The sequence below is a fragment of the Cornus florida genome, unplaced genomic scaffold (genome assembly GCF_030987335.1).
Source record: "Cornus florida cultivar Cherokee Brave unplaced genomic scaffold, ASM3098733v1 CherokeeBrave_3.0.0_Hap2_Chr01, whole genome shotgun sequence".
Lineage (NCBI taxonomy): Eukaryota > Viridiplantae > Streptophyta > Magnoliopsida > Cornales > Cornaceae > Cornus > Cornus florida.
The window spans coordinates 92,986,032-92,998,674 of NW_026775571.1; the positions used below are offsets into that span (position 1 = coordinate 92,986,032).

Genomic DNA, 12,643 nt, shown 5'->3' on the forward strand with positions numbered 1-12,643 from the left:
TATCTAATGTAAATTCCCATTGCAATAAAATTCTTGCCTTTTTGTCAAGATAAGAAAAAAAAAATACTGTAACAACGACTTGCAATCATAATGATCGCATAAAATAATTATTGCTCATACACATCCTATTATTATTAATTTATTATTATTTTTCCACGTTACTCACATACAACAATATTCTGTGTTGGGATTAAAACTCGGGCCGCTCTTCTTTAGGGGTTGGGAAGTTATACCATATTCACAAAAATCCTGTAAATTACACATAACATTGCCTAAGCTGGGATAAAAATTCCGGCCGCTCTTCTTTGAGGGTAGGGATTCAGGGAAGTTATAATGGTTGGTTATCTTGTAAAAATTTGTATAATTTAACCGGTGTATATATTTTTTCACTGAACCTTATGTATCTGAGTAACATGGTCCAAAGAATGGGCTAGGCTAGTGAAAACAAAAAAAAAAAAAAAAAAAATATCATGCGAAAAGAAAGAAGTCTGACGGTCCAATTAACTTGAACAAGCGAAGGCCCAATACAAATTTAAAGTACCAAGCCTAGTCCAACAACCCCCAACAGAGAATTCAAAAGATAAAGATCGTTATTTCAATGGATTGATAATTCCTGTCAAGCATTGTTTTTCTGCAAGAGACATACATTCCAAAGGGTGTTTAAGTTGTCAATTAACCTAATTAAATAACGTTTATATCTTTTAGGTATATTTACAATATGTACCTATATAAACAATTTAATTTACTGAACAAATATAATTGATTTCTGTATATAACATGAAAATGTGTTTTAGTTTCTGTATATCCTTTCTTCTCATTTTTTTTTTTTTCAGTAATATACCTTAAAGAAAATATGACTTCTTAGCGCATCTAATGGTAATATGATTAAGAAGGAAAAACATTTTAGTTTATGTTTCGTTTGGTAGGAAAGAAAAAAATTGGATGGAAGGGAGAAAAAAAGGGATGGATGAGACATCCGGAGGAAAGTGATTATGTCTTTTTTTATTATTATTTATTTTTATTATTATTTTTTTTTTGGTATTTGGTTCCTTGCGCGTTTATTTATATAAAGGAGGAATTATTAATGGGCTGTAGCCAAGGTTTAATTAAAAAAAATATATATAATACTACTGTTCATATAAGCCCAATGCATATGTAATCAATTTGTAGTACTACTCTTCCTTTTCCTATTAGCCCAATTGTTCATCTGTTTATCTGGGCTATATGCTGCTATTATCCTTCTTCTTCGAAGTGTTCTTGTGTTTATCTTTGATTTTTTCTCCCTTAAGCAAGAGCATAAATTATATTAATTAGAAATTACAATTCAAAAAGTTTACAACTACTAATATCAAACTTTTTATTCAAATTAGGACATAAACTCATATTCCCTAGAACATGGGCTGTGTTATTTCAAAATCTAAGCACCTTTTTCAATTAGTAATTGAATGGATGTTCAAGATTCAATTGAATAATTTTTTATTTTATTTTTACCCGGAAAATGAATTCTAATGGATACTTTGATGGTGGATAACAAACATGTTTTTATATCTGATTTTAAGTTGAGATCTAAACATGGTAAATTAGGTTTTTAAATGCTCTCGGATCGGATCTTCAGTAAAAAAAATAATCAATTTCATGATCTAGTTACTTGGACATGGAAATAAGACCTTATTGAATACAATATACCTTTATCATATTTCAATTCTACAAGAAAATTTTCTAATATTTCACAACTTTTATTATGTTTATCTTCAAATTTTTTTGTCTTTAACTTTCTACTTTGCAATCTTAGCTCCGTCCCTATATATATATATATATAGTATGGATATCACTTCTTTATAAATGTATAAATTATAAAGTGAGAAAACTTCTCTCTGTGTTCCCCTGCTCCATAGGTATTATATGGACGAAAGGAAATGATACAGACAAATTGAAAGATTTGAATATATAATTCCATCATTTTATATTGGCACGATCTATGATACGTTTTTCAAACTCGAAAGATGTTGAAAGAAAATTTTGTGATTGGGCCACGAGTACTACCACATGATATCACTTGGCATCATGATCATTTCTGTTGTAAGCAATTTGAGCACTTCATTGAGATCCAAAAAAATCAATTGGAAGGAAATTATAAAAAACGAGTAGTGATATTTGGGTGGAGGGTTAGACAGAACTTTTTGACCGAATATATTTGATTGGATAAAAGAAACAAGGTGGATGATTCTATTTTCTTATATTTGGCATGCATTGACCAATGTGCCTAACTTGTTGACTTTAAAATTATTTTCCCGCAAGAAAATTTATGAGAGGAATTAATTATTAAATGTTTCTAAGCATATTAATTTAGCAGTGAGCCTCTCAAATTCTCTTTTTCAAAACTAAAGATAGAAAAAGTAAGCATGACAAAGTGCACATAGCCCTCCACACACACACACACAAAAAAAGTATCAATTGGTGGGGGTTATGTCTCTCTTTACAACCTGAATCCAGCTAATGTATTCATGAAACATGTTGAAATAAATTCGGGTAACTGCAGATCCAGCACACAGGAGGGTTTCAATCCCATTCTGGTCCTTGGATGCCACTTATCTAATACTTTTTTTTTGATTGACAACTCTTCTCTACGTCTTTATAAGACTACTTAGTAACCTTTCTTTTTTTCTTTTTCTTTTTTCTTTCTTCATCGACAAGAAAAATACTTGTCCCTAGTCTCAATTTTTTACTTTCAATTTTCTACTTTGAAAAATAAAGTACCATTAAGCCACAACATTTGGTACAGAATAGCAAAATACATCCCAATCTGTTGAGATATTTGTACTATAAATTTTAATTTTTTACAATTAGATTCAAGTAACTATAAAAAGAACGTAATTTAATAACAAAAAATGTAATAATTTAAAACAATAAAATAATTACTTTTATTACAATAACACAATATAATTTATTTAAAATAATTAATTAAAGAATAATACCACTAGTAAAGAAATTATCAATATGACAATATTATATTAAATTTAGAGAGAGGAAAAAAATTTATAGCCTGTAAAGTGGAGAGGGACACAGTATATCACAATGTGCTAAAGCCTTTGTAGCTTCTTATGCCACGTGGACAATTAAGTATCAAGTCAATAATATATAATTGTAATAAGATCATTTGTCCGCATCGGATTCGGATAAGAAAGTAATTGAGTATATATGAGTGGGTATGCAGTACTACCAAACAGCTTAAGTTTTGAAGTAAATAACCAAGTGCCTACTCGTTTCCGTTGATAGTAGAGCTAGACTCAATTATTGATCCGGTGCTACGCGAAGCGTCCAGCCCGAAAGGCTTTTGGATAAGTATTTTTTTTTCTTCTTATTCACCATCCTTTCTTAATTTTTTTTTTTTTTTTTTTTTTCTCTCTCATCTCTCAGACAATGTCTCCGTATCAAAGCCAAAATCTCCATTCCCAACCTCTAGTGTTATTGCGCATAATATCTATATTCATTTTCACCTGCTGTTCTCATTTGCCAATTTCAATTTTCATCAGTTGTTCTCATTCATGGATAAGTACCCTCAAAAGCTTTCGGAAATTTTGGATGCCATTGACTCAATGGCCATTATTGGCAAAGAAAGAGTAGCCAATCATCATCAAGATGCCCATCTCTAAGGGTGCAACTTGGGCTGGCGCAACTTGGGCTGGCCCGACCCAGCTCAGTCCAAACCCAACCTCAACTCAATTTTGGATTGGGTTGGGTTGGGTCGGGTCGACCTGAATTCTATTTAAAATGGGTTATGTTCATAACTCAGTCCGAATATTTTAGACGGGTAGAGCTGGTTTTATGGTCAAATTTTTTATTTTTTATATTTTTTTGCAATATGCAAATTACATTTTCCTTTTCCTTATTTGTAAACATCAAAATTTTTAAGAAAATTTTATTTTTTAAACATCAATATTTTGGACGAGTGGACATGTTTCAAGTTTTATTTTTATTTATTTATTTATTTTTACAAATATACAAATTACATTTTCTTTTTCCATGTTTGTAAATATCAAAATTTTTACGAAAATTTTATTTTTTGAACGTCAATATTTTGGGAGGGTCGGTCAGGTTTCACGGTCTTTTTTATGCAAATTACACTTTCCTTTTTCATGTTTGTAAACATCCAAAATTTTTAAGAAAATTTTATTTTTTAAGCATTAATATTTTGAGTGGGTCCGTCGGGTTTCCCGGGTGATTTTTTTTTTTTTTTTTTTTTTTTACAAATATGTCAAAATTTTTAAGAATTTTTTTTTTAAACATCAATATTTTAAGTGGGTCGGTCGATTTCACTGGTCTTTTTTTTTTTATTTTATTTTTTATTACAAATATTCAAATTAAATTTTCCTTTTCCATGTTTGTAAACATAAAAAATTTTAAGAAAAATTTATTTTTTAAACATCAATATTTTTGGCGGGTTTCACGGGTCAATTTTTTATTTTTTATTTATTTATTTTTTTTACAAATATGCAAATTACATTTTCCTTTTCTATATTTGTATACATCAAAAATTTTAAGAAAATTATATTTTTAAAATAATTTTTTTTTTCTTAAAGAAATAACCCTTGTATATGTAAGATCCCAAACTCTAGCTTTCAAAAATAAAACCCAAATGGATGGATAAGATTTGCTTTTTTATTTTATTTTATTTTTATTTTTTATGGTAAGTTGAGTATATTAATAAAACAAATGTTCAAACCCATTTTGGGCCGGGAATACATGGTGGCCTATTTGCCCAAAAGACTTGCAATTTACAAAAATGGTCAGCTGGCCCAAACAACTGCATTTCAATGCTAACATTCGTGTGTCTTCTAGACCTCCGAAGGAAGTAGTACCAACAGTGGAGGCCATTGCAATATTAATATGGGGGACGAATGAATGATCCAGGAAGCGTCCATTCTACCATAATGCGTTTGGCATTAAAACAATATTTCACAGAGAAACAAGACAATTCTTGTCTAACAGCAATAAGAATGCGATTAAGGCATTCACAGAGAGTGATGGTCCCTTAAGGTATCTTCGATTTCGCTACATTCATATATGATAAACTAGAGCTGCTGACAATTTTTTCTGACAATGTTCTGTCCACCCAAATTTGGCCTGCCCAAGTGATGAATTCCCTTCATGATGAAGGTTGAGGGTAGAACGCGTAACGTGTTTGTAAAAATTTCCACAAGAGATTGGTGAATGAGCATCGAAAGGAGAGGTGGTCATGTGATGCAGGTTGTGATGAGCAAAGGCTACAGAGGTTTGGGGTGTGTCAATGAGCCATTGTGTTACGATCATAGGTTGGCAATTTGTGCAAAATGGCACATCATAGGATAAAGTTGTGTTTTAGAATTTCATGTGTGAACCAAACGAGGTGTGTCCTGGGGATAATTGCAGTTGGGGAGATTTGCTTTGCTAAAAAAAAAAAAAAACAAAAGGGGTTAAACAGTAAGAAGATGGATATTTTTCAACGTCAAAAAAATTTAATTTTAAATAGGTGTTTAAATCTTATTGGGCCACATCAGCAAAGAGGACAAAGTTTGTCCTCTTATGGGAGGACCCAAGTATTGTCCAATGTATAATATGGAAGAAAGTTGCATATAAGAAAGTTATACGAGTAATATATAAATATTTTTAATGAACAATACTTAAGTTTTCACTAATAAGAAGTTATATCATCCTTACCGATAATGTGGATCAATAATAAATGGACATATTCTATTTTAATTACTAAATCATATATAGATGATAATCAAATCATCATCTCTGATTTGGTAAGTGTGTATTTACTCCACCAATTTGATAATTAAGAATGACATGTTTATTTATTATTAGTTCACATGAGGATGGTATAGATCCTCACTAGTGTGAACATAAGTATTGTTCATTTTTAATTGTTTGGAACTTTGGATTATCTTTTGGGTGAATTATATTAAACTTTCCTTTTCTATTTATGTTTTTGCATTAAATCCCCATTTTCAATTTTTTTTTTTTTTTTTTTTTTGCCAAAAAACCTCTCAGGCAACTATTCAGGGGACTTATCAAACAAGACGGCACCTGAAAGGAAACTGAAATATAAATTGACTTAAATATTATATATTAGGCCTATTTGAAAATCTACTTTATGGGTGCCTCTTGATTTTTTTATATTAAACAACCTAAATAACATCATTCATATAAATTAACACTTTTATTATTATTATTATAAAAACATGGAAGGAATATATTTTTTTATAAAAGAAAACTATTTTGAAATATAAAATAATAAGAAGAAGAAGAATAAAAACATGTAGGCACAAATAATATAAAAAAAGTAAAAAAAAATTTAGGCTTTATTTCTCGTAATGTCCCTATAACAAATCTGTATAAAATGAAAATCAATAAAAACCAAACAAATGAATGCACAATATAATTTTAAAATATATATAATCAAAGAAAAATCCAAATTTATATAGTTCTGAAGGCTGGATGAAAATGCAAATATAGTATAAATAATATTTACATATTATATATACCATTATATTACGATACATATTATATATAATATTAGAATGATATAATATATATATATATATATATATATATATATATATATATCTCTATATATAAGAAGTTAAGTAAGAAGAAGAATACGTACTGCTGTAATGGGGGAGGATATGCAGCTAAGAGTGATATAATGAAGTAAATATATATGCTGGGGTATATTAAAAAAGGTATAAGGGCATTTTTGTTTCAAAAATATTTGAGAAAATTAATGTCCAAACAGATCCCTTTCAGCTAGTTTTCGTCAATTAAATAACCCCCCTATAGTTGAGAGGAGTTTTTTTAACAAAAAATAAATAAAAAAAGAGAATTTAATATAAAACACAGGTTAAAAAAAGGGTTTAATGTAGTTCACCCTTATCTCTTATATGCATGCTATTTCTTTTTTCTTTCTTTTTTACCTAGTTTTTTTATATGCTACTTCACACTTACAATTACCAAATCTTCCATGTCATCTTGCCCAAAATTCAACAGTACATAATATAGAATATAGAAGAATGTTGCAGGATTATAGGATAGAATAGTTATATACAGGAAAAATTGCAGGCAAGGAAGAATTTTCAATTTTTTTATAGGCTACTTCACACCCTTGAGTCCTTGACCAAATGACATGACTGTAAACTAAAGATGCATATTCAATAAATAATTTTTAGACATTGGCTATTTTATTTAGTCCCTTTCCTATTTTGTTCACATGAATTGTAACAATTTACAATTTAAAAAGTTCTGAAGTTTTTTTTTTTTTTTTTTTTTTTTTTTTTTTTTTTTTTTTTCATAAAAAAAAACAATCCACACAAGTTTTTAAAACTTAAAAAGGTTATAGGCAGCAATGGGTACAAGTTGAGAACTTGAACTTGCAATTAATCCTTCATCACCGGACTGTAACTTGTTGACCAGTAACGGTCATGTCATCTCATCTCTCTGGTTTATGCTTTGGATTTCAGGTTGTAAACTTATTTTGGGCTTATTGGGCTTTTATGTAATTGAATTGCAGTTACCAACAGGCTACCTACTTGAATCTTGATTTTCATGAGAGTTTCTAGAGAGTTAAAAAATTTCTGTAAGTCACACCTCGTGACAACTCTTGTTTAGATAATTTTCTATCCGTAAATATATAATGTTTTAAATTAATTTTGTAATATGAATTGCTTCTAGAATCTTCTTCACGGGATCTCTAGATTCTAAGCTGTTAGAAAGATAAGACTCTGGCCTTATTTTCTTTATTCTCTCTTTCTTTTCTTTTTATTTTATTATTGTTATTTTTTATTTTTTATTTTTTCCGAGAATTCGTGGAGTACGAGGAAAGACTCTTATATATTTCAATATATGTACGTAGTAGTACAGTCAAACGTATTTATCAATTAATCCCCTAGACTGGAGGGATCCAATTAAGCTATTGTATAAGGTGGAAAAAAAAGTAGAAATCAACCCGAGTTGTTGAATAACATGGAAAAAATTGAAACCACCCTTTCATAGGAAGTTGCAAGGAACAAGCAGAAAAACTAGCTTCTTCCCAGTTTTCTAAGAAACAGCCCAAATTTCAAGGAACAACAACCAAAAGAACATTCTCCAAGAGCATCAGGACGCAATTATTTTTAGAATGATATTGTGTCATTATAGAGAGAGAGAGAGAGAGAGAGGGGCGGTGTACAGAATGAAGTGGCGTGACTTTTTTTTGAGCCCTGGAAACATTATTTATACCATTCTCTACAGATGGAGCGGCTTTTGAGAATACTCCATAATTTTTTTTTCTTTGTTTAAAGAATATGACAGATGCTGGACCAAATCGAAAAAAGGTAGCTTCTCCATAATTTGATGCTGGACCAAAAAAAAAAAAAAGGCACCTTCTTCGTGATTTTTTTTCTTTGTTTAAAGAATCTGAAAAAAAAAAAAGAGGCAGCTTCAATGAATTATTTTTTTTTCTTTTTTTCTTTAATGTAATTTTTTTTTCTTTCTTTTTTTCTTTCTTTTTTTTTTAATGGATATTTTTAAATTTTTTTTTAAAATTTTTTTAATGGATATTTTTTAAAATTTCTTAACAAATCTAATCGAAACAAATAATTTTTATAATATTTTTTATTCATTAGCAATATGAAAATTACATTTTATTTGACTACAACAAATTTAAAGCATCTTCATCACCAAATTTCATCCACAAATGTTCCATGAGATCTCTCCTAATATCGACATTGTTTGATCTATTGCGAATCCTACTTAGGCGAGAGGAAATGTGTGTCGCTAACATTGATGGGTTTCGAACGTAATGTGGAAGGGAGATTGGGTCATCTGTCGGAGGTGTCCATTGTAAAATGTGTTCGCCCTCGTCTTCAATGATCATATTGTGCAATATAATGCACGTTCTCATTATCTTGTTTAGATCTTCTGTATTCCAATAAAGTACCGGTTGATGCGTTATAGCTCACCTCATCTGCAACACGCCGAACGCTCGTTCTACATCCTTCCTAACAGCTTCTTGTTTGTTAGCAAATAATTTCTCTTTGATAGTTGTTGGGTGCGGGATGGTCTGCATCAAAGTTGTCCACTTAGGATATATACCATCAGATAGGTAATACCCCATTGTACGCCGATGCCTATTCACCACGTAATTAACTGGAGGCATTGAACCATTGATCATGTTCTTGAATACTGGAGAATGATCGAGAACATTCAAATCATTGTGTGAACCAGCCATACCAAAGAAAGCATGCCAGATCCACAGATTTTTGGATGCAACGACCTCTAATATGAGGGTAGGTTTATGGCTTCTTCCCGTGTGCGTGCCATACCATGCTGTGGGGCAGTTCTTCCATTCCCAATGCATACAATCTATAGAGCCAAGTATACCTGATAAACCTCTCTCTTTCCTTTCTCGAAGCAGACGTGCAATGTCGTCTGCATTTGGTAAGCGTTGGTACTGCTCCGCATACACAGCAATTATAGCATCACAAAACCTCTTCAAGTTTTTGATCGCAATGCGCTCATAAATCTTTATATGTTCGTCACAAAAATCAGCTGAAATTTCATATGCGAGTATACGGATTGCAGCAGTCATCATCTGTATAGGAATGAACCCCATACGACTGAGGGCATCGGGTTTCTGGATGAACCATTCGTCATATGTTGTAACACCATTCAAAATGCAAAGAAACAACTCTCGTCGCATCCGAAACTTTTTACGAAATATGTTTGGTGGATAAATCGAATTTTTAGCAAAGTAATCTCGGAATAGCCATTGTGCTGCCTCCTCTCGATCACGTTTAATAAGTACAATAAACAATTTAAATCATCCATATCCATATAATTGACAGAACATAAATTATAACAGTTCATCAATTAACATCCACAACACGATATAATGATAAATAGAATTATAACTGAGCACATTATACTAAATTGCCAAAAATAATTCCATACTAGTCCATTTGATTTGCTAAATTAAAACCAGAAATCAAATCCTCTTTAATGCTTGACGGCATGCAGATTACCATTCAAATCTCACGACATCCATTCAATCCTTAACTATAAATCCTGTGCATGGTCTAATGACACTTAGAAGTCTAAACTACACATTATGAAACCCCAATAGTATTTCGATACTAATCTATTTAAATTAGTTAAAACACAACCAGCGACTAAAACTTTCTCAACTCCTGACAGCATGTATATTAATATCAAAATTTCATGATGTCCCTTTCCAGATCACACCCACATTCCTAGGCCTTAATTATGTGTTATATATCTTTGATATAACATCCCTAAAATATCTTTCATTTTAGTCCATTCAATTGGCTAAACAAACTAGAAATTTAAATTTTCCTCCTTCCTGGACAACATGCACATTAATCTTTAAAAATTCATGATGTCCATTAATATTAACACACTAGCATATACTAACTGTTTTAAGGTTTTAATAGGTTAATTTTAAACATTTAAAACCCCACATCACTTTCCAGAAATTACATTTAAGCCCTTGTAATAAAAAAAATCAGCAAAACGCACTTACTGTGCATTTACAAAAGATAGAGCAGGCTCCAATTTTAGGTTGAAGAGGCTTCAATTTTTGGGTTGAGAAGGCTCCAATTTTTTGGGTTGAGCAGGCTCCAATTTTGGGTTGAGGAGGCTCCAATTTTGGGTTGAGCAGGCTCCATTCTCCTTGGAGCCGCCTCTACATCATGTGGAGCCGCCTCCACTCTCTCAGCCTCCATTTTTCCTTCTCCGCTTCCTCTGTTTGTCTTCTTTGCTTCCGGCGAAGTTCAACCCTCTGTTCCAATTTTTTTATAAAGTTCCTAGGGTTCAACTCAAGTCCCAACAGTCTTATAAACTCCTCTGATTCCAATACAAATTGTTTGACAGAAGTTTAAATCATAATCAAAACAGTTTATGCAAGAAACCGATTTCAGTTATTTAAACGTAAAACAGATTACAGTCCGATATAACATGCATCAACCATCAGTTTTAAAAGTTGAATTAATCCCTAGAGATTATAAAGAATGCACAGAACACAAGTTTACCGGAAGGAAATAGTATGAAACTTGCCTTTAGGTTTCGGTTTGAAACCTAAACCACCGTTTCTGAGTTCCGGTAACCCCAAAACTGTTTCCCCTTCTCTGACCACTGTTCTCTTCCTGTGTTGCTTCTTGGTTCAACCCACGAGCAACTCCCTTTTACAAATCCCTTGCCCCTCTGTTTAACTATCAAGACATTCTCTGTTTTGCCTCCCAAAACCCTCTCTGTTTCTCTTTCTGTGTTTTCCCCCCAAACCCTCTCTGTGTTACAGGAAAAAAATTTCTAAAACTCTTGCAGACATATAGCTTATATATATATAAGCTCCTATAAAACCCTAATCCTAATTCCAGCCTAATTATATGTCGGCTAGTTCATAACCCAACGTGATTACAAAAACATAAAACCCTAACATCATTAATAATAAAGCATACTATAATACACGTCATTTAATACCAATAAATCAAATCATTAAATTAAATCACAATTAAACAATTAAAGTAAAACAAATAAATAAATATAATTAACCACTTAAGTTAAATAATTACACAAATACAATTTAACAATAAATTTCGTTAAACACAATTAAATCACAATTAAACAAGTAAGCACATAAGTCACTTAATTAAATAAAAATACAAATAAAAAAATATTAAATTTTCATTTTATCCTTTTGAAAATTAGGGGTATTACAATATGTGTGTGTATATATGTGTATATATAATTCCTATATACTAGTAATTACTATAATTATAGTAATTGTAATTATATTATAGTAATTATATATTATAGTATACAATTATAGTAATTATACGCACAATAAATTAAAATAAATTGACTAAAAGGAAAATAATAATTAAATAAATTGACTAAAGTTAAAATAATAATTTAATTTAGTATAACAAGATAAATTGACTGAAATTAATTGATATTAATGAAAGATAATTACAACATAATACAATAACTTAAAATCAAATGGATTACTAGTAACTTACAAACTGATAGATTACTGGTAGATGGTTGTATATAGCATACTGGAGATGTAATACAACAAAGATAGAAAAAATATGATTATTACAAATGAAGACTGATTATATGAAAACTGAAGCCTGAGTTGCCTCTGAATGAAGCCTGCTTATCCGATGGAATGGCTTCTCTCTTTATAGCTGGGTTCTGGCACTGTTGGAGGGCTGTTGGAGACATCTTTCTGGAATTTGCGGCCCAACTTTTGGCTTTGAAAGATGCTTCTGACTTTTCTGACTAAGGTTTACTGTAGATGTTACTGTTCCTGTCTTTTTACGCTGACAGCGACGGCATTGTAGATGAATAGTGTTTTGTCGGGTGACTGTAGAAATAGTAATCTGCCGACAATACTGTAGCAAATAGTAACTCTGACCAAATAGTGATTTTGACTTTTTCTGGCCTAGAATTCAAATGGATTCTGGGCATCTTGAAGATCATAATAAGGATCTTATGGATGACTTGACTCAGCAGCAGAGGAAGCATCATCTGTTTCTGCTTCATCTTGGGATAGTTCTTGGATGCGATCAGTCAGTGTGGCTGCCATCCTTTTGAGTTCCTCAAT

General features: G+C 31.1%; 1 protein-coding gene across 1 annotated transcript; it reads right to left on the reverse strand.

Moving 5' to 3' along the window:
- Nucleotides 1-8,974: 8,974 nt before the first annotated feature.
- On the reverse strand, nucleotides 8,975-9,718 carry LOC132277549 (uncharacterized). Its single transcript, XM_059779401.1, has one exon. The coding sequence runs from the start codon at nucleotides 9,716-9,718 to the stop codon at nucleotides 8,975-8,977; it is 744 nt and encodes a 247-aa protein (XP_059635384.1).
- Between the last annotated feature and the right edge of the window lie 2,925 nt (nucleotides 9,719-12,643).

Coding starts and splice junctions, on each gene's coding strand:
- LOC132277549 (XM_059779401.1), bottom strand. CDS start 9,718: ATGCGACGAGAGTTGTTTCTTTGCATTTTGAATGGTGTTACAACATAT.